Source organism: Gopherus evgoodei, chromosome 1, assembly GCF_007399415.2.
Source record: "Gopherus evgoodei ecotype Sinaloan lineage chromosome 1, rGopEvg1_v1.p, whole genome shotgun sequence".
In the NCBI taxonomy this organism is placed as follows: domain Eukaryota; kingdom Metazoa; phylum Chordata; order Testudines; family Testudinidae; genus Gopherus; species Gopherus evgoodei.
This window is the reverse complement of record NC_044322.1, coordinates 39,139,937-39,161,433: the sequence shown is the minus strand read 5'-3', so window position 1 is coordinate 39,161,433 and position 21,497 is coordinate 39,139,937. Positions and strand designations below refer to the sequence as shown.

General features: G+C 38.5%; 1 protein-coding gene across 2 annotated transcripts in view; it reads left to right on the top strand.

Annotated features, from left to right (window-relative positions):
• Positions 1-21,497, top strand: part of MIPEP (mitochondrial intermediate peptidase) — a 114,999-nt gene that overhangs the window by 23,301 nt on the left and 70,201 nt on the right. For both annotated transcript variants that reach the window (XM_030562156.1, XM_030562162.1), the window contains exons 6-10: positions 854-1,036; positions 2,152-2,308; positions 2,739-2,787; positions 3,754-3,814; positions 4,411-4,463. In XM_030562156.1, the coding sequence (XP_030418016.1) occupies positions 854-1,036; positions 2,152-2,308; positions 2,739-2,787; positions 3,754-3,814; positions 4,411-4,463 (503 nt within the window). The remainder of the gene's footprint in view (positions 1-853; positions 1,037-2,151; positions 2,309-2,738; positions 2,788-3,753; positions 3,815-4,410; positions 4,464-21,497) is intronic.

The window sequence follows — 21,497 nt, the reverse complement described above, 5'->3', positions numbered from 1 at the left end:
GTAATACTAAGGGGAAATATTTAATGTAGCCTAGGTGTATATAATATGATATAACAGCAGAAAACAAGGGGATAAAGTCAGTAATGTTGAGTTCTCTGGATCCTTCAGTGAACTCAGAGGTATCTACCTGGGGCCACCTGGCCCAGCAACTTGCCCTTTATCCTTCACATGGGGAACAATGTTAGCTACTAGGAGAAGCTTGCATGGGGCAAGCTATGAAAACTCCAGGGCTATCAAGGCTCCTTCCCTAAAGCAGTCAGTCAGCTACAGGCAGGAATGCAAGAGGAATTCAGGGCCTTCCAACCTCTCTGCTCCTGGACCTAGAAAGACACCCAGAACGATGGACTCAGCAGTCTTTTCCTCCATTCACATGGATACAACAGCAACTAGAATGATCTTATATTTCTCACTTGTGTTGCCACTGGTTGTTAGTCACACTACATTTTGCCCCCTTTTATCACTACAGCTCTTCAACGATCCCAGTTTCTCTCACATTTCTGCACATTGTGCTTATTTTTCCTTTTCATTCCTCCTGCTAACTGTCCTTTCCCCCTTCTACTCATTTCCCCCATCAGTTTTCTTCCCTCTGTCAGACTCCCAACAATCCCACCTGATATCGTTCTCACTGAAGACGGTAGTATGGCTCCCATTGACTTCAGTTGCACAGGATCAGCCCTAAATTAGGATTTCTTTAATGTCATATGCCTGATCCTAAGTAAGTAAATATTTGCTGGGAATAATCATGATTTGATTTAGTTGTGCAAACATAGCTTAATGCTGTGGAAAACTGAGAGCTACTTGTACTGTATTTTAAGTGAATGTGTATCTTTTGCTTTATTTTTCCTAATTACAGCGTAAAAAGGCAGTGGACTTCAACGTCAAAATATTGGATTTATGTAATCAGTTTCTTATTGGAGCTCATCTGCCCAACAAGATTGACAAGCATATTTTACCAGAACACATTCGCTATAACTTTGCAGTTGAAGGCAATTACATACAAATCGCTGGTCTGCATGCAGACTGTTCTGATGATCTGGTATGTATTGTCTAAGTTTTCTGTAGCACATCCTTTAATACAAAGGTGCATCTCAGTGATTTTGACACTAGATGACACAAGCGTGCCAACAGCTAAAAACAGAAAATAGGAACTGAGGGTTAAGATTTTTAGTGCTGTCTGTGGATGCTTTTCTCAAAAGACTTCAGTTAGAGCAAAAGCATTAATAATACCTTTTCAGACTGTTTCACGTAAGGCTGTTAATATTCATCAGGGTAAACTAAGGAGAATAGCTGAACCCACATTACCAAGACTATTTTTAAACGCTCAAAATCTTACCCCCATTCTTTGCTGAATTTCCCTGATAGCATCTTTCTAAATTTAAATTTCCAGTTTAAAACCTGTCTGGAATGGCTCCCATTTTTCTGGGTGTGGGTCCAAACCTGAGTTTCAGGAAAGAAATTGTCACACCACTTTAGAATCTTCAGTTTATGTAGTCAAGTAATTGCTCTAAAGGCAGAAAATGGTTTTTAAACATGTTACTTTTACCCTTTCTGGATACCGATAAGTTCTATTCTTCAAGTTTTTTGTATTTTTCAAGTACAGGTGTAGAATTCAGTATGTAACTTGTCAGTTTAATGAGAAAAATTCACATCCAAGTGTTTTAATAATGATGATTTCATGTAGTTGTTGTTCAGCAGCGTTGCCATCCAAATTGAAGTTTAGGGTTGTTTTTTGCTTTTTCTCATATTAATTTTGTGTTAGACACTTAAAAATGCAGAGGATAATATGGTAGGGTGGAACAGGGCTTGTTTAAATAGTGTCCTTTTCCATAAATAAAATCTACATATGGTGAAATGTTGTTTTGTGTTCCACCAGTTGGTACATACACCTGATGTTATTGGATGAGCTTGTCAAGGGTTGTAAGAAGAACACAATTATAAAGAGGGAAAGCAGGCAGGCTGTCCTTATCGCTTTTTCTGTTTTTGAGTAACAGGAAAATATCATTGCTGTTCTTTTTTAGATAGACTTTATATAAAAGGTTGCTTAATCTGAAAGCGTTGTGATACCTGGCCTTTCATTGGTTTGGGAGGAATAGAACTGTTTCGTTTGTGAATTATGCTATTATGAGACCATTTCTTTTCTTCTGGTGTTAGGTACGAGAAGCTGCTTATAAAATTTTTCTTTACCCAAATGCTGAGCAACTGCGCTGCTTAGAGGAACTGCTTACGAGCAGAAACCATCTGGCACAGTTAGTTGGCTATAACACCTTTGCCCACAGGGCTCTTCAGGGAACAATGGCCAGAACTCCAGGTAAAGTACATGTATGTTCAGAAATGATAAGATGTGACTTGTCAGGCATGAGGATAAATGTAGGTAGTTTAACTTGTCAGCTGTTAATACAACCCAGTTGTTGCACTGGAGAGTCTTATTTTAGTTATATGTTGTCATCTGAAATACTTATATTTTTCAATAAGAGCGAATATTAATTTGAACAGTTACTGTAATCTACACAATTCACTACTCGATGTTCATGGCTTAGGTAACTAAAAGCCGTGATTATCACATCTGATTTTGCCTTGATATACATGTACAGTTTCTGATCTGTGTCATAATTTCAGTAGATAAGTTAAAACTAGGCTTGCTCTAGGAAGGAAATATTGTTTACTTCTTGATGTGAACTAATATATTTAAATGACATCATCATTTTGTTTAGTAATTTCCCTTCATTTCATGTTTTCAGAGAAGGTAATGCAATTTCTTGAAACACTTTCTGAAAGATTGTTTCAACGGTGAGTCTATTTTTCATTTACTTATTTAAAAAAATCCCATTTTAATTTAAAAAACATAGGTCTTTTGATGCAAGACAAGACTCTGGTTACCAATAATTTGAGCATTTAAAAAATTCCTCTAAGGTTATTACTGAAATATTAATTTCTCTCAGATCTTGATTAAAGTATTAACTTTCTTATATTAAATTAAACAGCATGATATAAAGATTAACAAGTGTATATATTGTCGTACTGCCACGTGTGGTGGGAAATAGAAGTAGGAAATAAGTCATTCTCCAGATTTTTTTTGAGTATAATCCACAGTTCTGGTGTGACTCCTACTGTAAAAGGAGATTACAGAGTACATAAGAGTGAAAACAAAAATTCTAGGGAGCCCAGGTAGCCTCACAGGGACCCACCGATCAAGTACTAAAGCAGTGGGCTTCCCCTCCATATGCCCTACGTCCATTATCACCCCTGATTTTCCCCACACAAAGCTGCTCATCCTACCCTACCCCCTATGGTTCCTCCAGTGCAAAAAGAATCATCATCATGAGGAGTGGAATTGTGGTTGAACACGAATATAGAGGTTGAGGGGGAATGGGGCAGCAGGATTGTTTGGGAGAGAAGGAGAGGGAAAAGTAGGACCTTGAGAGTACCTGGAGTGGGCGGAGCAGAGTGGATGAGCTGCCTGTGATCACAGCCCAACTTTGACGCATCATAGGCACTTGGTAGTAGCAGGGTATGCATTTGTACTGTACATTACTAGGGCAACCAGATGTCCTGATTTTATAGGGACAGTCCCAATTTTTGGGTCTTTTTCTTATATAGGCTTCTATTACCCCAAATCCCATCCAGATTTTTCATATTTGCTGTCTGGTCACCCTATATATTACAGACAATAAAACATCAATTGCCATTATACTGTACTATACTGGCTAAAATACCCTTTAATTAAAACTTTAAGGGTGAAATTCTTTTTTACAGAACTCTAAAAGATTTTGAAATGATGGAAGGGATGAAGAAGAAACTAAATCCCCAAAATTCAGTAAGTTATATTGTGCATTTATTTTCTTTTGATTTTATATAATATGAACTAACCTGGCATCAGATGAGGAAAATAATTTCAGTCTTTACAATTGTAATATGAATTGCATGTTGATAGATACATGCTCTTTTAGTTTCAGATCGTTTTGGTTTTAAATAGCTATTTCTAGTATTAAAACCAACCGTCAGCTTTTGGTTTTAACAGAATGATGCATGTGATAACCAAAAACTAAGGTGGAAAATGTAGTGATTGGTTTTGAGCATGTTAAACATGTTTTTAATTTTTAAAATATGGCCCTTTATTTTTTTAGAAGTGTGCATTCCCAATTTTCCTGGTGTCGTGCCTGATCCTTCCACACTCAAACCTTGATTTTTGCATGTGAATAGGTTTTCTTCACATGTCCACTTTTGAAAATCTGGCTCATAATCCCTAGTTTAAGGTTTATGAATTTGGGAGTCAGATGCTTTCCATTACATTTTAGAGTGCTGTGACTATAGAAGTGATAAAGATACTGAGTTATGTAAAGAAAGTGAGATCTGTCTTTGATTCACTTGGTTTTCATTGTGGTAATTACAAATTGAAATCTTATGTTTCAGAAATTGATGCCTTGGGATCATCCCTATTACAGTGGTGTCCTGCGTGCTGAGAGGTAAGTTCCTTAGGTATGTGCTAGCAGTGTGAATGTGAGAGTGTTCATTCCAAGCTCTTGCAACAGGGGTAATGGAATCCAGAAATATACACAGGATTTCTTTCTATAAGGCTGTGCTTTAATAAGATAAAAATGACGAGTATCAGTAGGGGCGGTTGATATTCTTCTCTACAGCTGCAATGCCTATCAGTGTTTCCGTCTATTCCCTCTTCTTTTTTGTCTGTAAAGCCAAATATTGAACCTCTTTGGGGATATGAGATAATGAAGTAACCAGTTTCAGAACAGATAGATTTCTTACTCAACTTAATATTGTTTATTAACGTTTATTGTGTAATATATCTTAGCTTAATGCAATAGTGTAAAATAATCATAATGGCCATTGAATGCAAAGTCTGCATTCACCTTTCTTTTGCATGAGGGAAACAGATACAGTTGAAGTGATTTGCTCCAAGCCTCAGGAAAAGGGGTCAGAAATCTGGGCTTCTGATTATCAATTCTCTTCTCATTCTTCTATACCAGCTGCCTCTCAATGTGAAAGCAATGTTTCACAATGCTCCAGTATTCACCTACCAGAAAGCTGAAATTATAATTGCACTATGGAGGCGATCAGAAATCTGTATATGCATATATTTCCAAGTGTCTAAATTCCCCATTTCAGATCTAAGCCAATCCCAAACACAGGCTTTGTGGAAACACATTAGGGCTTCCAATGGATAAGGGTTAATGATCTGTATTAACATAAGAACAACCATACTGGGTCAGACCAATGGTCCATCTAGCCCAGTATCCTGTCTTCTGACAGTGGCCAATGCCAGGTGCTTCAGAGGGACTGAACACAACAGGCAGTCATTGAGTGTTCCGTCCACTCATGTCCACTCCCATCATGTCCACTCCCAACTTTGGGAAGTCAGAGACTAAGGACACCCAGAGTATGGGATTGCATCAATGGACTTATCCTCCACAAACTTAGCTAATTCTTTTTTAAACTCCCATTATAGTTTTGGCCTTCACAACATCCCCTGGCAACGAGTTCCACAGGTTGAGTGTGCATTGTGTGAAGAAGTACTTCCTTATGTTAGTTGTAAACCTGCTGCCTACTAATTTCATTGGATGATCCCTTATTCTTGTGTTTTGTGAAGAAGTAAATAACACTTCTTTATTCACTTTCTCCACACCATTCATGATTTTATAAACCTCTATCATTACCCTCCCCCCCCCGCCAGTTGTCTCTTTTTCCCCAAGATGAAAAGTCACAGCCTTTTCAGTCTCTCCTCATTTGAAGCTGTTCCATACTCTTAATCATTTTTGTTGCCCTTCTCTGTACTTTTACATTTCTAATATCTTTTTTGAGGAAGAGTGATCAGAACTGTACACAGTATTCAAAGTATGGGCGTACCATGGCTTTATATAGCATTATTAAGATATTTTCTGTCTTATCTATCCATTTCCTAATGGTTCCTAACATTCTCTTAGTTTTTTGGACTGCTGCTGCACATTGAGTGGATGTTTTCAGAGAAGTATCCACAATGACTCCAAGATATTTCATGAGTGGTAACAGCCTATTTAGATGTCATTATTTTGTATGCATAGTTGGGATTATGTTTTCCAACATGCATTACTTTGCATTTATCAACCGTGAATTTCATCTGTCATTTTGTTGCCAAGTCACCCTGTTTTGAGAGAGCTTTTTGTAACTCTTCGTAGTCTGCTTTGAACTTAACTACCTTAAGTAGTTTTGTATCTTCCGCCAGTTTTGTCACCTCACTGTTCATCCCTTTTTCCAGCTCGTTTATGAATGTGAAGGATAGTGTTTCTAGCCTCTGTTTGTCAAGAGCTGGGAATGGGTGATGTAACGGGTTGTCCCCTCCCGGGGTGCAGTCTGGGAGCTATGGGCTCTAAACCCCGACCTGGGCAGGCTTCTCTCACGCTGCTTTGTTGGAGATTTACAACCAGCCTCACCAGGCCCTGTTATCACCCAACACAACAGCAGGTGGCACCACACATCCAACTGAGTTACCTGCATGCTTCACCTAAGCCACTCAAGGGCAGACAGCCAATTTCCCAGCTCCCCCTGCCTTGCACCCCTGCTGGAGTATAAACCCAGAATTATAACGTCTGACACTGGACAGGGACCGGGGCAAAGTAAGCTCATTAATATAATTTGCTCTCCCCTCTGTGCGGGAAAGAGATGCACAACAAGCTTGTGTTAACCAAGCTGAGATTTTCCCCAGACACTTCATTTAAAGGCACATTAGTTTACATAAAATATAAAACAAGTGTATTAACTATAAAAAGATAGATTTTAAGTGATTACAAGTGATAGCAAACAGATCAAAGCAGATTACCAAGCAAATGAACAAAAATACAAACTAAGTCTAACATACTAGAGGGATAGGATTTGAATTAGCAGTTTCTCACCCTGACTGACAATATAAGCAGTCCACCAAGTTTCCATACACAGGCTAGAAATCCCTGTAGCCTGGGCCCAGGATTTTCCCCAGGTCAGTCTTTGTTCCTCAGGTGTTTCCAGAGTTTTCTTGTACGGGGAGTGAAGCCCAGAGATGATGTCACTCCCCACCTGATATAGCTTTTCTATATGGCGGGTATCCTTTGTTTGAAGTTCAGTTTCTAGTCCAGCTTGTGGAAGAACATAGGTACCAAAATGGAGTTCAGTGTCATTTGGTCTGGTTACATGCCCTTGCATGTCTTGCTGCGTGATAGCAGCCATCATCCATAGGCTGTCTGGAGCATTTCCAGGAAGCCTAACCAGGTAGGGGATAAGCTTCTCCTAATGGCCCATTACCTTGAATAGGCCATTCACAACCAGCAGTCTAGACTGGAAGCATCTTGCCTAGCTGGTGTCACCCAGGTGTAACTACATCTGAAATACAGATACATAATCAATATTAATAACTTCAAATACAAAAATGATACATGCATACAAATAGGATAATTATATTGAGCACATCATAACTTTTCCATAGACATCTCACAAGACATATCTTGTACAAAATGCATCATAATTATGTCATAATCATGTTATCATACAACTATGAAGAATATGGGATGCAGTGTCACAGGCGACAGAGGATGGATAATTTGATGATTACCTGTTCTTTTTATTCCCTCTGAAGCACCTGGCATTGGCCACTGTTGGAAGACAGGATATGGGGCTACATGGACCTTTGGTCTGACTCAGTATGGCCGTTCCTATGTTGAACAGCACTGGTCCTAGTCCTGATTCCTGGGGACACCACTGTTTACCCCTCTCTCCATTTTTGAAAATTGACCATTTATTCCTACTCTGTTATTCATGAGAGGATCTTATCTCATGACTGCTTACTTGCTTATGAGCCTTTGCTGAGGGATCTTGTTAAATACTTTCTGAAAGTCCAGGTACACTGTATCCACTGGCTTACCCTTGTCCAAGTCTGTTGACCCCCTCCAAGAATTCTAATAAATGTGTGAAGCATGGTTTTCCTCTACAAAAGCCATGTTGACTCTTCCCCAGCAAATCGTGTTCGTCTATGTGTCTGACGATTCTGTTCTTCACTATAGTTTCAGTGAATTTGCCTGGTACTGAAGTTAGGCTTACTTGCCTGTAACTGCCAGGATCACCTCGGGATCCCTTTTAAAAAATTGGTGTTACATTAGCTATCCTCCAGTCATCTAGTACAGAATCTGATTTAAATGATAGGTTAAATGTATTTTGCAGTCAAGTATGTTTTGAAAATCATGTTTACCAATCTGAGACTGAACAGATAAAAATGTGATGATGTTGGTCACAAATAGATTATCCTGCCCATTTTTGTATTGTGAGAAAAAACATTGTTCCTGGTGAAGCTCTGTAAAATAACTGGTGAGGTTATTGCATTTAGAGGACAGCCTGGTTATCATGGTGAAGGGAGTTCTGAAAATGGAACAGATCATGACATTGGGGGATGTACATCTGTATTTTTGTTTTGTTTTTAGTTTACTAAGTCCGTTATCTTGCATCTGGCTCTGTGAGAGTGAACCCCTGCACCCTTCTGGAACCCCATTGATTTCACTGCAGGATTGGGGCCTATGCATGCTTTACCCCTGCCGTGTGGGACCAGGAATATTTTCACCAAAATGTTTCTAAAGTACATGCAGGAGAGTGAAGGAGAGGTATTTCTGGATTAGAGCACTATCGCTGTTTTGCTCAATTGGTTGAATTTTACACAAAAGTAGGTGGCATTTTTCCACCTCATATAGTTTTCTAGTAAAAATACTGCACTCAGGGCCTGATCATATATCATTATAAGTACCTACACGGGGAACAACAACCAGATAATGGTTTCTTCAACCTAGCATGTGGTATAACAGGATCTAGTGGCGGGAAGTTGAAGGTAGACAAATTCAGACTGGAAATAAGGCTCAGTTGTTTAACCGTGAATGTAATTAACCACTGGAACAATTTACCAAGGGTTGTGATGGATTCTCCATCACTGACAATTTTTAAATGAAGATTGGATGTGTTACTCAAAGATATGCTGTAATTCAAATAGGTAATTCAGTGAAGTCCTAAAACGTGTTATACAGAAGGTCATCAGATTAGATGATCACAGTCCTTCTGGTTTTACCTGTGAATCTATGAATCCTCCACTGCCCTGCTCCTTCTGTAGTAACTTTCACTTATGCAAGGTAGGTTTAAAATACTGCCAGATCACTGTATAAAGGGGAATGACTAGACAAAGTACCTGGCAATGGGGAATCAGGTCCAAAGAGTGAAATTCATTCCCTTATCACAGAATATTAGTGATTAGACTTTTGCATGGAACTAAGTGTGACATTGCACCCCAAAATGCCTTATAGAAATATGCTTATGAGTGTAAATATGATTACGTTCTTCTGTATGTATTCATGCTATTTGTACGAATGTATCCTTGTATCTGAAACTAGAAATATGAAATATAACTCTGAGGTCCTATTGTAATTATGCAAAGTGTGAGCCATTAATGGGGGTTTGGAATCTTGATGGCTCCCATTAACCAGGATAGTTGACTGTAGATGGCTCTGTTTACTTGTAAGTCTTTCTGTGTACCTGTATGCTGGCAAGTGGGTAATGAAGTCTTACAGTGACATGTGATCATGTCAACTGAACTGGAATCCATCTTTAACCTGGTGCTTTTCCATTTAGAAGGAGGGGTGGGGACCCAGAGAGAGATACAAGATTCTTGCCTTATGCCAAAGCTATCTAAGGGGGTGGAACAGAACAAAGGAGCTGCAGTCATGAGACATCCCCTAGCTAACACCTGAGCTGGAACAAGGACTGTACCAGGGGAAAGGACTGGGCCCAGACTAGAAGGAGGCTAGTCTGTCAAAGAAGCTTGTTGGAACATCTCTGAGGGTGAGATTTACCTGCATTGTTTCCTGCTGTATTAGGCTTAGACTTGAGTGTTTTATTTCATTTTGCTTGGTAATTTACTTTGTTCTGTCTGTTATTACTTGGAACCACTTAAATCCTACTTTTTGTATTCAATAAAATCATTTTGTACTTATTAATTAACCCAGAGCAAGTATTAATACCTGGGGGGGACAGCTGTGCATATCTCTCTATCAGTGTTATAGAAGGCAAACAATTTATGAGTTTACCCTGTAGAAAACTTATACAGGGTAAAATGGATTTATTTGGGGTTTGGACCCCACTGGGAGCTGGGTATCTGAGTGTTGGAGACAGGAGCACTTCTTAAGCTGTTTTCAGTTAAGCCTGCAGCTTGTGGGGGACGTGGTTAATACCTGAATCTGTGTTTGCAGCAGGCAGGTGTGTCTGGCTCAAACAAGGCAAGGTTCTGAAGACCCACGCTGGCAGGGAAAATGGGCTCAGAGGTAGTCCCAGCACATCAGGTGACAATCCCAAGGGGGTTTCTGTGACCCAACCTGTCACATTAAAGTATTTGCACCAAAACTTTACAGGCTATAAGAACGAGCACTGCCCTCTTACATGACCCTTCTGAATGTCTTCTCTCTGCTCGATAGTGTGCCTTACCTCTGCCCCCAACCTTTTTGGAGGCCCCTCTGCAAGACTGTTGTCTCCAGTTCACTTCAGTAATTTTCTTTGCAGGCCTGGCTGCACGTCAGTTACGTAGAGGTACCTAGCCCATCAGAGTTTCACAGTGTGTCTGAGCTTTAACCATTTTGTGGTTATTTGTTATGATTGTTGATTTCTGATTCAGTCATCAATTATTACCTATCCTGAAACTATCTTTGCCATCATCTCTCCTTTCACTCAGGGTTCTGCACAAGTTCCTCAGTACTTTATGATAAAAATATTTTATCCTTTCTGATGATTTGAAGCAGTCTATAATTTGTGCACCTTGTAATAGTTTTGGATGTTGCAATAGAAAATATTTCCATTTCAGTCTGTGTTCCACATTGGTTGCATAGTTGTTCCTCTTTCAGTTTTTACTGTGCCTTGTCTTCCAGGTTACACCCCCAGTTTATTTGTCCAGGTTCTTTATTTAATAAGAGACTGCTTTAGCTTTGCAGATCTTGCTCTAGTGAGGTAGTCATTCTAGTCTGATAGTACTCTGGCTTGTTGTTTGTTTCATTTTTTGTTCTTTCCAGTGACGCATTAATATTTTAGGTGTTGGTCTAGTCTTGAGTGTTCATTGGAAGGTCCACACTTGGATGAATTTAATCCCAAATGACTATTTTTGCTTTTCTGAACAAAATAGGTTTTGGTTAAAGATTACATGTACTCATCTTTAACCAAAATATGTAGAGTGTGTGTGTGTGTGTGTGTGTGTGTGTGTGTGTGTGTGTGTGTGTGTGTGTGTGTGTGTGTGTGTGTGTGTGTTCAGGTCTCCATTGTCTGTTATGTCTGCACAGCAAAGACAGTCCATGCCCCAGAGTGCTTACAAGCTAAATATAAGATGACAACACAGGTTTTTAATTGTTTAGTAAGCAATTTTCCCATTTGTTCAAGTAGGCATGTATTGCTTAACAGCCAGCAAAGGGAAGAAAAAGTACAAAAATCCCTTTTGAAATAAGTAAATAAAAAAACTGTTTCCTATTACATTGTTTTAACTTTTGTTACAGTGTGCAATATATTTTCTTTCACTGTTGTTCATGTGATTTGAGATTTGTAGTCTTGAATAATATTTTGTATCATTAACTTAGTTAGAAAGAGAAGCCAGCCATGGCCCTAACATGTCTGGAATGGTTAGAAACCAACTGTGCTGATTCTATTCTATATATTCTTAGGCTTTGACAAACAATTTTTGTGTGGCAAGAAGGGAAAACAAAACATACAAGTTATATACTGTTGTGAGGGGAGGAGAAAGCACTGTCAGTGGAAAAAATTCTTTCTTGAGATCCCAAAAAGCGATGGGGTCCCAAGCACAGTATTGATTGATTTTTTAGAACCTATTGTGCTCTCTTTTACTAATGTTGATTAGTACCTTGCTCTTAAACTAGTCCTTTAGGAACTGTTGGAACTAATGATGGAGTGCAGCACTCTTCTTCTTGAGGGTGACGCAGTCTGATCCTTATTTAACTTATTCCTCAATCATCGCGAGTTTTACTTAAATACACTAATACTACTTGAATCCATCACTTCAACTAGAATTGCATTCCCTTTAGTCACCATGCTATCTGTAAAATGACACCTCCTTAAATTCCTTTTAATATATATGTTTTCTTTTAACTTCATGTAGTACTGGGGACATTTGTCTAGATAAATTCAAATGGAACTTCATCCTTAATTTTAAGAAGCTTGATAATTAAAATTAGGTGCCTTCATCCCTCTCCTCTGCAGAATATCATACATCCTGATCAGTTTGAGCCAGTATATTAATAATAAAATGGAATACAATTTATATTGAATCAGTTTGTCCCTGTTTTCAGTCATTGTTTTTGCTATTGTTAATTGTCAATAAAGTGAACATAGGTGCTATATTGTAGACTGAACATCAGGAGGAGCTCCAGACTCACATGCAGAACAAACACTTCTCACTCCCAGTTCATCTGTCCACAATCAAGTTGTTTTTCTCAGCTTTCATGAGTCTTTTCCCTGGAAACTTGATCCCACTTCAAAAGCATAGGTCTCCTACCAGGCAGAAACAGGATAGTTTGCTTAATATATTTTTAAGAAAATTCATTTTAAAAATATTGTCTTCAGCTTTAAAAACACATTTGTCAGTTGAATGTTTTTGTACCCAGAGCTTAAATGGCAAAGATGGTAGAATGAGTATACGTGTATATTTAACAGACGTTGGAGGCAGAAGTCTGAAATGTGTATTATCAGTGTCTTATAAGAAGATAGAATAATTAGGAGAACCTCAAGAATTTTGGCAACATAGAGGTAATAAAACAGTGATTGCTAGAACATGCTTCACCTCAGACAAGTAAGAAATTGTCTAATGTGTATCTTATAAAATATAATATTATGACTAAGTTTTAGTGCAGAAAAATACCATAATGTTAAGTAAATGATGACAGTATATCTCAGCCAGTGCTAATAATAGTAGACGTACTCCCTAAGGGGCTGATCCTGCAAAGACTTATGCACATGAATAGTTTCACTGAGTTCTTCTAGGTAATATCGATAGGTCATGCCTGGGAGAAAGGCTGAATGTTGACATAATTGTTGCTTGCCCTGTTTTGCCGGCAAAAGTTACTTACCAGTCTGGGCTGGTTTTTTTGGAGGGGTGCGGGTGGGGACTCTGACTCATTTTTTTGAGGTTGTGATAAATTAAATTTGTGTCTAAATGTGGACACTGACAAACTTGTATTTCTTTGCCCTCTATGGTGACCACTATCTATGGGACTTTAGGGATAAACCAGGTGGAATTAGGGATGAATATATTAATTATGAAGGAAGCCTGTTTCCCACTATGGAGAAAGTGGAAGCTAACCAAGTAACTGGAGAAATTTTGTATCCCAGGGAAACTAGCTATATAGAAGTTACTAAAATAACTTGGCCCTTCCTCTAGCCTTCTTGTGAGCTCTGAAGTCAGGCTTTTTGCTTCACTAAGAGTAAAAAGGATTTCCTACTTTTCCACAGTGGAAGGGAAAATACCAAGATGCCTGGATATAACTGTGGATAAATCTTTGACTTTTCAGGGAGAGCTAGTAACTGTCAAAGGCTCTCCCTCAGATTCAGGAAATTACTTCCTGGCATTCTGAGCATTGGTATAGAGGAAGCTTCTGGCTCTTGATGAAGCAAGAGAGCAAGAACTCCCTCAAGGAGCACTTCAAGATGTTTCTCCTTTTTTCTGTTTTTTACCATTTCTGGTTTGGGTAGCCTGAGGAGAGAGCTCCCATGCTGAAGAGAACCAGCTGTTTTAGAGGGATTGCTTTTAAACGTACCCTAAAAAACATATTGACCCCACCCCACATGAAGGAAAATGTGGTAAAACTCTCACTTGTCCTGTTTAGCTAGAAACTTAAAATTCAAGAGTAACATAAGGTTTAAAAGAAACAGGAAGTCACAATTCTGCAGGGTTACCACCTCACAGAGACAGAACGTTCCAAAACTGTTTAGGCATTTGTACTGCATCCATCACTGCTAGATCTGAGCACCTGTCTTGAGTAGACCGTGTTCAAGGATATGACTGAAATCTCATTTTCTGCCTCTGTGCATTGAAGTAAAGCACCCAACTTGTCAGTGTCTAGATTAGTGGACGTGGCATGTTAAATTAATTGTCAGGATTTTCTCTATTAAAAAAAAAAAAAAAGTACTGTGTATTTTCCAGACAGGATCAGGAGTTTCCAGTAAACATGCATATTGTGACTTTATCTAGCTAAGTGAAGGGATAAGAAAATATATTCAGGCTTGTTATTCAGTTGCTTACTGTATGATGTGCTGTTAGTTGGTTGTATAAATGTTTTGAAGTAAAGTGGAGTCGCATCATACGCGCATTTAACTTACGCAAATTCAGCTATACGCGTGCAATGAGCATATGCCCAGGAGTTAGTGTGAGATGGGAGATGTGAATCTGCTGTTCGCTCAGTCGGTCTCAGTTCCTGTGTGCCTCTCATAGTGTGAGCATCTCGCCATGCTGAGTCTGATTCTAGTGTTCAAAGATACGTATTTTTCACACAACATGGCTCCTAAACGCAAGCCAACTACTTCATCTGGTGTTTAACCAAAGAAACAGTGATCTGTTCCAATGCTGGAGGAAAAACTGGCTGTATTGGACTTACTGAGAGACAGTTTGTCGGTCTCCAACATGGCACGTAAATATGGGTGCAACAAATCTAGGATCCGTGCCATCAAGATTTGAGAGAGAGAAATTTGTTAAGCTGTGGCATGAAGGGCTCCAATAACTGCTAAGGTGATGAGCCAGGTGCATGATAAGCCTTTAGTGAAGACTGAAAAGGCATTACACTTACAGCTGGAAGACATGAAGCATAATTGTGTGCCTTTCAATTGCAACACGTTGCGAGAAAATACTCTCAGGCTCTACGCGCTGTTCAAACCTCCTGCCGAAGAGGGACAGCCTTCTGATGAGAAGGAATTCAAATCCAGCCAAGGTTGGCTTAACAGTTTTAGGAACTGCTTCAACCTCAAAAACATGCAGACTACTGGTGAACTGTATCTGCTGATGAAGAGGCAGCAAAAGCCTACCCCAAACAATTAAAGAAAATCATAGAAGAAAAGGCCTATCTTCTGGAACAAGTTTTTAATGCTGACGAGACTGAGCTCTTCTGGAAAAAAATGCCCAGCCACACTTACATTTCAAAATCACAGAGACAAGCCCCTGGCTTCAAAGCAGCTAAAGACTATGTGACTGTGTTGTTTTGTGACAATGCAGCTGGGCATTTAATAAAGCTGGGCTTGCTCTATAGGGCTGCAAATCCCCGTGCCCTAAAAGGCAAGAACGGAAATCTCCTGCCTGCGTTCTGGCAATCAAATAAAAAGGCTTGGGTGACGGCAGTATTGTTTCTGGATTGGTTCCACAAGTGTTTCATTCCGTAGGTCAAGCAGTACCTCAAAGAGAAAGGACTTGACTTTAAAGTGTTGCCGATCGTAGACAATGCTCCTGGCCCATCCTGAGGCACTCCGGTTTGCATATAACGATGTTGAAGTCATCTTCCCTCCCCCCAAAAAAAATACCACCTCCATCCTCCAAACTCTGGACCAAGGCCTCGCTGTTTCTGGGCCACGTACACGAGGCTTACATTCTCACAGATATGTAGCGCTGTGGATGCTGATCCCAATCTTAATGTGATGGAGTGTTGGAAGTCCTTCAACATTGCTGATTGCATCACTTATATTAAACAGGCAATGGATGCAGTCAAGCCTGAAATAGTCAATGCATGTTGGCGAAATCTATGGAAAGAATGTGTGAGTGATTCTAAGGGTTTCCCGACATTGACAAAGAAGTGAAACGCATTGTTCAGTTGGCCAGGCAAGTGGGTGGTGATGGCTTCATTGACATCCTTGAGGAAGAAATTGAAGAATTAATTGAGAGCCTTAGAGAAACATTGACTAATGAAGAGTTAGAGGAACTGATAAAATCATCTACAGGAGACAAAGATGATGACAATGAACAGGAAGAGCCAGCAAGTTGGAATCTTCATAAATTTGCTGAAGTGTTCCAAGCTGCGAAACACTTGAATGATTTAATTTCTGAATACAATCCCTCTATGGAACGAAGCCTCAAAATCACACGTCGTATTACAGATGATTTGAGACCGCATCAAGAAATGTTTGAGCAGCTCAACAGACAAAAGCAACAGTTGTCTATCACCATGTTTTTCAAGAAAAAACAGCCAGCAGCAGATGAGCCTGACCCATCATCTCCTGGATCGACATCAAGCCCTGACGACCCCCCAATAGTGTCATCATCGTCGCAGACTAGCAAGAATATCCAGGATGAAATGGTGAGTGGTTAGGTTTACCGTTTTCCTTTTTTATTCTTTCATTCTTCTGTCTCTCTCTTTCTCTCTCTTTTATATAATTAAAAATACAGTACTCTAAAATTATATTTTGCATATATACTCTTTATTGTATACTGTACATTACTGTATACATTATACATTTATACATATTACTGTACACAAAACCATGCATACTGTACTTTATGGGCAATTTAAAGGATTTTCAAGGGTAATTTTGACTATATGTGATTTTCACCTTATGCGCTGTCTTTAGAACCTAACCCCCACGTGAGATGCGACTCCACCGTATATCAGTAATGTGACCTGACTTACAAATATTTTGCTATCTATAATTTGGTTTCAGTTACTGCTGAGTATCTCCTTGGTCTGATACCTTGTATTCATAAGAGCTAAAGGAATTAAGGTAATATCAGCAAAGCATAGTATGTGTTACATACCACATTAACCAGATTTATAAAAAACTGTAAATTTGCAGTCAAGTGATAACTTACATGGTAAATGGGTCAAAAAGCAGAATCACAGCAAACATCAGAATGATCTCTTCATACTGATCTTTCATCAGTTCTGAACAATCTTACACTGTAAATGAATTAGTTTGGTTTTAGGGCTCAGTTATCTGAATTAACAAAATACTCTGAAGGTACAATTAACGCAAAAAAGAAAGAGAACATAAAATAGTTGACAACTTGTGGGGAAGCACACTGTGTAAAAAAAACCAACCAACCTCCCAAAAATCTCTAATTCTATGAATTCTCTCCCTTCAGGTAAAGGTTTAAATGTCAGAGTTTAATGACAGATAATGATCATTGGCAGGGGCTTTTCCTTGTTTTCATCTCTCTTCTAGTTAACCCCATGGGTTCCTCTCCCTTTTATCTTGTACTTAGGTTGTTTCCAACTTTCTTTTAATGTTTGTGGGGAGCAAAAATCAGCCCTAGATTTTTGTCATATTAAGGCTAATAACATTATATTTCTGTATTTTATTGATTATAATGGGGAAAAAGAGCCTTGTGAAAAATGAGAAAATGTCCAGATCTTTCAGATGTTACAGTTAACACCTGCCAATAACAAGCCTTGCCAAGCAGCTAATTTGTGATTTACAGGTCTTAATGTTTAGTCCTTAGTTTAGTGATATTTGAGTAAATATTTAGTAAATATTTGAGCAAATGTTTAGTGATATTTGAGTAAATATCATCATTCTTTAATGTCCAAGTTTATCAAAAGCATTTTGAATGGAGTAGATGAAAGTCATGGTGTACAAAACAGTCTTAATTTCTTTCCAAATGAACAGGTTAAATGAAAGCCGTTTTAGAAGCTTGCATTTTACTTAGACTCAGTGAAGTCATACAAGCTTAGAAATAATTATTTATAATGAAACACTCCATCCTTGTTCTTTATAGCAGCACTGCCTTTTTGTTTGATGTATACTGTTCTTGAAATATAACCCCACCCCATTGTGTCAGTTCATTTTCTTTAATCAGTTAAATGCATGAGATTTTAAAAATAGTGCTGAGCCACATACTTTAAGATGTCTAGATTTCTCCTGTAGTTCATCTTTTAATATAAAGCAGGATTTCACATCAAAGAAGCTGTTGTATTTGATATTTCTGCTTTCTTTGAGAATATATTGTGACTTCTTGTTGAAAATCTCTACACACATCTTCTGCCATTAAGTGCATTATTAAAATAGCTCAGGTTTTTGGCATGGATTTTGATACAACATGCAAATTCCTTGACTTTAGAAAACAATCGGGGGCAGAGTTTGGGGAATTTGCTAAAAGATGGACAATGAAAGCAAGGAAACTAAGTTCATTATTTACTCTATTGCATCACTGTATTACAGGATTTCGGAAGTGTATCCTGTTGTATGTACCGTACATGCTGCTATTCCTACAGGCCCAACAGGATAATTTAAGGGGCATCATTACCTTAAAATCATACCAGTGTCTGAATTTTTTTTACCTAAGGTAACTAATTGAAAGGTTTAAAGGAGATGAAAAAGCATTGTTGATTTACTTTGTGTATTTGACAGCACTTTGTACATAGTCATTTTCACGGTTTCTCCCATGTAGGTAGGTAAGTAGTTTTAGCCTCAGTTTGTTGGGCTTTTACACAGCAACAAGTGAGATAAACATCTTACAATCACATTTTTCCCTATATTTTAACACCACAAACATTATCAGAAGCACTTGAAGGCAAAGTTACTATTTGAAACTATTTTTTAAGTATTTTAAAAAAATTAACTAAATTTCTAGTTAGCAGTGGCCCTTTACAGATGGAGAAACCCAGCCTTACCTCATACTTAAGGACCTTAGCCTTCAGTTTTTACTGATTTTTTTTTTAACTGAAAATTCCCAGATTTTACAAAAACTGTGGTTCATTTTTTTTAAAGAATTTTTTTCACTCAAATTTTGGACCATTAAAGTACATGAAAATACGGATTACATTAAGGATATCCAGTACATTACATTAGATAGATGTGTTTACATTAATAATTAATATAAGTGTAAATGAAAGATTGTGAAAGTAAAGGCAGTGTAGTGGAAGAAACGTGTGTGTGTGTACATACTGTTAATATACAGTTCTTAAAACCATAGAAATGTAGGGCTGGAAGGGACCTTGAGAGGTCATCTAGTTCAGCTCATGCTGGGGGAGGACCAAATAAACTTAGACCATCCATGAAATAAACCATAGCATTAAACTGCTTTTACTTTTAGTACTCTTACTTTTCTCTGTTACTTTTCTTCCTATCCCCCAATATTAACCCTGATATTTACCTGGAAAACTGTTGTTAGTTTTTGGCACTCCAGTTTTTTAATTTTTGTAATAAACACTGAAAATTCCTGTGAAATGTTAAACAAAGAATAAACTAAAACCAATTCTAATACATTCTCAGGCAGCATTTATCTTTCTTTGCCTTCCTGGAAATATTTTTGTTGGTTTTGTGTACAATGAAATAAATATTTACCGATTTAAAAATGCAAACCTTCCAAGCTTATTTATAAATGCCTTTATAGGCAGATTCAGTTGCTGACAATGCCTCAGAATGAGACCAGCATACCATGATGAGAATTTTAACTGTCTAACAGGTCTAGCAGATTGCATATGGGGGGACAGATAAGCATATGGTAACATCAGGAGAAACTGTGCATGCCTTAGACACAATCTCCCCAATATATGTCCCCTACTCAGGGCTCGTGTTTAAATAGACACAACTTGGCATTTGTGTTTCCACAGCATGATGAAGACCTGATCCTGATTAAATATTAACAATGGAGAAGTTGTGTGACTAGGCCAAGATCACATAACAAATCTGAGGCATTGTCAGAATTGAATCTTCCTATAAAGGCATTTATAATTAGGCTTGGACGGTATCCTTCCCACTGAATGGCTGTACCTGTGCTCCACATAATACAGTGAGTGAAGAGGGGAGCTGTTGTAAAGACACTGTAGGCTTTTGGCGTGTGTGTCTAGTTCTGCATGATTGCAGAAGATCTGTAGTTAGAGATAATCCTTGTCCCAGGAGCTTACAATCCAATTAGACAGACAAACAAGATATAAACAAAATGTGAAAGGTACATGTCTTGTTAGCCTACCTCCTTTAAAAAAAAAAAAAAGTACAGTCCACTTGCACCCCTCTTCCTCTACATTGTCCACAGGCCCAGCCAGCTTATTGACTTCTGTTGACCCAATCTGTCTCCTTTCCATTCTGTCTGCCTTACTACAACACTATCTGCTCGCCTACCAAATCAGATGATGCGTGTGTAACTCAGAGTATGTAAAGGCAAGCCGTGGGGTTCCAGCTGCTCTCCTCCCCTACCCTCCATCTCAGCATGGGGGTAGTCATGGAGGCAGCTTTTGCCTCAGCGTCCCCTAAGGTGGGGGCAATGGGTCAACATATACTCTCCTCCTCTACAATCCATGCACTCCAGTAGTTCTTCCCTCCCCACCACTAAAAATAGAGAGAGGAAAATTGGCTACATCTTCTGGAACACAGAGATTTATACCAATTTTTGTGCAGCACTTTAAGCTTCTTTGGTAAAAGGTATTATATGAATGTAAAATATTATGGTTTGCTTGTGCTTTTTTCAAGCAAACATATTTTAAAACCTCATGCTAATATAACATTTCCATTGGGTTTTGGTTGAAATAATGTGCTTGGCAAAAAATCCACATGTTCTTATCATCAGGTCTTGCATCATCCCTTTAGAAAGTACGGTGCGATTCTGATCTTTTCATATGAATATGAAATCTCATACCACAAATATTAACTTTATTTTTTATATTTAGAAGGTATGCTTCAGAAAGATATTTATAATGTAACTCTCACTGCATTGTTATGGGTGCTCCGTGTACTTCCAGTACTTTCATATGAATCAAATACAAAAAATCGTAATGTTTGTATCTAAGATTCAGACTCTCTCCAAATTTGTCCTATCTGAAAATTCTTCACGCCGTTCTTTCAAAATGGGCACCAATTGAACTGAAATATTATTAGACCGAAAAACAGAACAGCTTTGTCTCTTATTCCATTCTTAATTTCTTTTGGAATACATTATTATAATATCCATAATTATAAGAATCGTATACTTCCTGAAAAATCCTTACTTTACATTGTTGTCTTCAACTTTCTCTTGAAGGGTGATAAATCATGTGCTACAGGCATGAGTATAATACAAAAGAGAAATTCAGCTCTTAAAAATCCGATCTTCTAATAGCTATGTAGACTGACAAAAAAAGATATCAAAATAATGTGTGTAAAGACAGTAAGCTTTCATAGTAATTACTAAGTCTTTCCACATATTTTTTAGAAGAACCATTAAAACACAATTTGCTGTTTATGCTCATGTCAGTACTGAAATCAACTCCAGAGAGAGTGGTATAGTAAGACTAACATGCTTGGGCAGGGGTTTTTGAGAAGTTTGCACAGTATCCAGAGACGCCTCTAGGCACCAGAAAAGCAAGCACCTGCTTGGGGCAGCCCATTTGCAGGGGCGGCAGAACCAACAGGGGGGCTCTCGGAGCTGTAGTTCCTTGGTTAGCTCCCTGCCTATAGAGCCAGCCCTGGAGCAGGGAAAGAACTACATTTCCCAGCATTCCCTTGGCCACTACCAACTGGAAAGGAAGGAGGGGGGACCTCATGCTGCAGCGTGTGCTATGAGTGGA